The sequence below is a fragment of the Dipteris shenzhenensis genome, chromosome 19, assembly GCF_047967505.1.
Source record: "Dipteris shenzhenensis isolate YYH24624 ecotype China chromosome 19, Dip_SZ_1.0, whole genome shotgun sequence".
Classification (NCBI taxonomy): Eukaryota; Viridiplantae; Streptophyta; class Polypodiopsida; order Gleicheniales; family Dipteridaceae; genus Dipteris; species Dipteris shenzhenensis.
In genome coordinates, this window is record NC_141614.1 from 12,770,227 (window position 1) to 12,775,242 (window position 5,016).

Consider the following 5,016-nt stretch of genomic DNA (forward strand, 5'->3'; position numbering starts at 1 on the left):
GTCAGGATCTCATGATCGCTATAGTTTCATTGAGGAAATGAGTCCCTCGGTCACTGACCAATTCTAAGGGACACCCAAACCGTGCGATGACTTGCTCGTATAAAAACTTAGCGGTGGATCGCGCATCGGCTTTCTTGTGGCACTTCTGACATTCCTCGATCCACTCAAAGACTACTAACAGCTTATACAATGGCCGGGCTATGTTCGCGTAGAACAGAATGAACCTTCGATAGTAACTCATATGGCCTATAAACCACTATACACCCTTAGCATTTGTAAGGGGAGGTAATTCTAGAATGAGCTTGATCTTGTTGTAATACGTGGAGATACCATTCTTGGATACTATATGGCCGAGAATCACGCCGTGTTTGACCCAAAATTGACACTTGAGGGGATTCAGGGATATACGATGTAACCTACACCTTTCTAAGATTAGTTTTAGGTATCTCATATGATCATCCCATGTTAGCTTACACACACGTCATCCAAGAAGACTTCCACGAAGTACCTTAAGTACTCCTTGAAGATGGTGATCAGCAACCGTTGGAAGATGGTGGACGCATTGGTAAGCCCAAATATCATTACCTTGGCTATATACACACCCCACTCGATTGCGAAGGCAATTTATATTGATCTTGCGAGAAAATGGACACCTAATTGTATCCCAAGAATCCATCTAGGAAGTTATAAGGTTCCTTTCCGATGACTCTTTTCAGAACATGTTCCGTAAATGGCAATGGATAGTAATTGTGCCTGGTGGCGACATTGACTTTTTTTAGATCCACACATACTCAAATCTTTTCATTCTTCTTTAAGACTATCATGATGGGTGACACCCAACCTGGATAGTGGTTGTGCCTGGTGGCGACATTGACTTTTTTTAGATCCACACATACTGGAATCTTTCCATTCTTCTTTAGGACTATCATGATGGTCGTCAAGCATAGATATTGTGTGCTACACAACTTCGAGAGACACACCCTTTATGTATGTGTATTTCCAAGCCATGCAATCCTTGTACTCTCAAAGGAGGGCAATTAAAGCACTCTCCTTGTTGGGGGTGAGACCATCTACAATGAATACCTGACTGAGGGTCAAAAACCCTAGCAATAAGGTGACAAAATGCACAGGTCGAGGGCTTACAAGGGATACTCTTAAAAAATTTTAAAAGCACATTATACTTGGGGAGAAAGTTGACTTAAAACTAGAAAGTGAGTAAATATAAATGAGGTTATGTAAAGAAGTGAAAAAAATACATACTTAAAGGACAAAGGTAGAAAAATGGTAAAGATAAAATAGTTCAAAAGTAAGTTTGAGGGATAAGGAAAATTTTAAGTAGAACTAGTAAACAAATAAGGAAAATAAGAAATTTAGAAATAAGCAAGAAAAAAGGGGGAATAAGGAAAAAGTTGATAGGAGAAATTATTTAAAATTAGGAAAATTTTCATTTTTTTTAATGGGAAAAAGGGGGGAGGGGGAGTAGAAGGAAGAAATCAAGGAAAATTAGGGATAGACTAGGTAACTTGGTGAATAGGCAAAAGTAGGGAAGTTTGGGGGGGAGGGGAGGGAGAGGCGGGAAGGGGAGGGAGAGGGGAAAACGAGGGGATAGGATGTGCATGTGCGTGTGTGAGCTAGTGATTCCACACAAAAAAGTGAGGGCGTGCATGTGTGTGTGTGAGACACACACACATAGAGAGAGAGAGAGAGAGAGAGAGAGAGAGAGAGAGAGAGTGAAATTTATCTGAACAATTGGTTTAGAAAGCCCGAGGAATGTATCTTACAATTTCGTTTATACATAAAGGCACATGATCAAAACGTAGAGAGGGGACATTAAAGTTTCGCAAGTGGACAAAGAAATAATTTCTGATAGTTGTAGATAGCAAGGTAAAGAATCAATACAGCATCCATTAGATGGAGTTTGTGGAATCGAGTTGAGCAAGCTTTCCTTTTGTAGGAGCATAATATTGAAACCACCCCCAAATATAACAACATACCAAAATCAGATAGATCTTCATGCTTCCTAGGCTTGGAAGCTTTAATAGAGAGCACTTACAAAGCAACAGAATCTAGACAGGAGGAATGGGAAACAACAGCTTGGGCCTGACCTCCAAGGCAATCCTGTCTGGTTCAGCAGCCTGCTTGAATGGTGACTGGCAGCTGCTGCTCTTGCTGCAGGCAAGATCTGTCTGTAGAAGTTCTGTTCCTCCACCTCTCTGTCTCCTGTTTGTCTCTGTTTATCTAATGGAGCTCCTTTATACTCTGCCACCCCCGGCTCACAACTGGAAAAGGTCATGTGCGAAGAAAGGGGATGCCTCTTGCAAGCTGGCAAAACATGCATCATAAAACGAAAGCTCTTCCCCAAGAAATCACAAAGATGATATACATTTCAAAACAATTCTTCTAGCCAATTACCATCCCAGGGAAAAATTGTAGGGCAATTGCCTTCCTATCTATCCAGTAAGAGAATCCTTAGGCACACAGAACTCCTTTGGCAACCCAAGTTCCAGATGAGGTATAAAGGGCAAAGAAAAACAATTACAGAAGCCCGTACAGTACATTAAGGCTTCATAGATTTCACAAGAGCATAAGAACCACCCATCATTTCCCTGTAGAAAATACCTTGGGGCCCCTCCGCCGTCTAATCTCCCTGTACAACACCTGCACCTCCTCCTCCAACCCCAGCTTGTCAAGCCAGCCACTGAAAATAACGAGAGTCTCCGTTCCAGGTCTGAGAGACTTACTTTCTAGCTTTTGTAACAAATTTGTAGCTTCTGCAAGCAAGTTTCTGTTCTGACATGCAGTTATTAGACGAGCCAAAGACTTGTCTGTTGGCTTGATTCCCACAGACACCATGTTCTCAAAAACCTGCATTGCATTTTCAAGGTCATCATCTTTGGTATATGCATCCATCAATGCAGAGTATGCCCTTCTATCTGGATATAAGCATTTTAACTGTAACAGATGAAATATTCGTTCAGCCTCCTTAGGCTGGCCCGCATTTCCATATCCCCTAATTAAAGAAATGAAAATCTCAAGTTTTAAAGGCAAACCCGCAATTTCGATCTCCTTAAGAAAAGATTCAGCATCTCTAGGATGACCAAAATGGCAGTACGCTTCGATCAACGCACAATACATAATTGTGTCAGGTTTAAGTCCCCATGACTTCATCTCACTAAATTTTTCTTTGACTAAATCTAGTGTTCCTACCTTGCCATACATTGCAAGTAGCACTGTATAAACAACCAGGTCAGGGTAGATATCCCTCTCTTCCATAATTTTCATCGTCTTCTCAACAGCTTCATAGTTTTTCATGTCAATGTAAGCCAGCATAAGGTTGGTGTAGTCTCGAGCAGCTGTCTCAAAAGATTCTTCGAGTAGCACAAAATCATAAATCTGCAATGACATAAAGTCCAGTATATAAGCCTCTTAAGAAATACACGGGACAAAAGCAAACAACATTTTCCCCACGATTGTCAATGTTCACAAATAGCATGTTTCCAATGTAAAGAGAAATTTGAGACTCGTTACACTTCTTGATGTTGCCAAACATAATCCTCACACATAAGATGTAGGTAGATACATGAGCACCGTTCATTAGGCTTCCATTCCTGAAAGATTTATTTTCCATATTCGACAAAATATCCTCATGATGCTTATCGCATGGCATTATTGCATGCTAACTTAGAAACACACATTTTGGACGACACGGGGCCCATGAATTGGTGTATGAGCGTTTTGGCTACTGTTCAATGTCGTCCAAGTGATGTTGTCTAGGCAGCACAAATTTTCCCTCTACAAGGCAGAAGACCGACGGTCACATCATTTGATGTGGTTTGTTGTGGGCCGGGTGATCATTCTACAACGACAGTAACTTGAATTGTCGAACTTCTCATCTGAGACTGTTGAAATCTCTCATCCGGAATTTCCTCGGACATGAGCATGAACGACGCGACCCCAACACAATAACACAGCTAGTGCATAATAAAGACTAAGCAGTTCCACCACAACCGTAAACTCGAATGCATTGCTAGGATCGATTCTACTGATGATAGCTTTCTACCTGAAAATATAAGCTCTTGTCTCTTTTTCCCTCGAAATACTTCAGGGCATAAAGCCAATCGGCTCTTTCCGGATTATACGCGTGGGCGCATTTCTTCAGTGCGGTAACAAGCTCCTCAGGTGTCGACGACTGGACGTCCAGGATGATGCGATGGGCCGTGTTAGGCACGTTCTGCCGTTTCCCGGGCTTAGCGGGATGTTCAGGCTTCATGCCAGGTTCGAAGCGACCAAGAGGACGGAGTTTTCTGCGCCAGTAAACTCGATCTCGGTTGAGAAATTGTCCGAAGCGGCGGGGGTGGGAAGGAGGTTGGGGAGGCAAAGGATCTTGATTGTCGGGGGCGATGGAGGGAGAGGAATGAGTATCACAGAGTCTGGTTGGGGGGGAGCGTGGGCTGGGGAGTGGGAGGGGGAAGCTTTCGACGACGGACCTGTGAATGATGGGAGAGATGAGAGGGGAAGAAGATGATGGGGAAAAAGAAGAGGACAGATGACCTAAAACTGATGAAGGGGCAAATGCTACCACCTGCAGAATCATCTTGGAACAAGATAACTCCCCCCCTCCATCCAACATGGAGTTATGCTTTGTCCAAGTTGCCCAACACCATGCACACAGGAAGGTCTCCGGACATGACTTGTCGATGCCTTCTTGTATATGCGAATGGGCCCCGGGAAGCCATCGGACGGGAAGAACACTACCGGCACGAATGGATAAAGCACTTCCTGTCCGGTTTCCTTCCCGGAATGGTCTCCCCCGGTGAAGAATGTCATATGAGGTCATATGTCATATGCCAAAGAAGGAACTGTCCCTCTCTTGGAAGAAGATGATGGGGAAAAAGATGATAAGGTCGCCCAGGTGAGAGGGGAAGAAGATGATGGGGAAAAAGAGAAGGACAGATGACCTAAAACTAAGGACCACCTGCAGAATCATCTTGGAACAAGATAACATTTTAGCATGCT

The 5,016-nt window shown here is 43.2% G+C and overlaps 1 protein-coding gene across 2 annotated transcripts; it reads right to left on the bottom strand.

Annotated features, from left to right (window-relative positions):
- Positions 1-2,113: 2,113 nt before the first annotated feature.
- LOC147890100 (uncharacterized) lies at positions 2,114-4,635 on the bottom strand. Of its 2 annotated transcripts, XM_087391058.1 has the most exons (3): positions 4,061-4,635; positions 3,208-3,393; positions 2,114-2,865 (listed from the first exon to the last, which is right to left on the bottom strand). In XM_087391058.1, the coding sequence occupies exons 1-3, from the start codon at positions 4,628-4,630 to the stop codon at positions 2,599-2,601; spliced, it is 1,023 nt and encodes a 340-aa protein (XP_087247184.1). In that variant the 5' UTR covers positions 4,631-4,635; the 3' UTR covers positions 2,114-2,598. The 2 variants fall into 2 exon arrangements, with proteins under 2 accessions (XP_087247184.1, XP_087247183.1); XM_087391057.1 differs by having other exon boundaries at positions 2,114-3,393.
- Between the last annotated feature and the right edge of the window lie 381 nt (positions 4,636-5,016).

Bases quoted from the DNA above. Each gene is read 5' to 3' on its own strand.
- LOC147890100 (XM_087391057.1), bottom strand. From the start codon at position 4,630: ATGTTGGATGGAGGGGGGGAGTTATCTTGTTCCAAGATGATTCTGCAG. The intron at 3,394-4,060 runs GTAGAAAGCTAT...ATGTCATTGCAG, and splicing joins ACAAGAGCTTATATTTTCAG to ATTTATGATTTTGTGCTACT.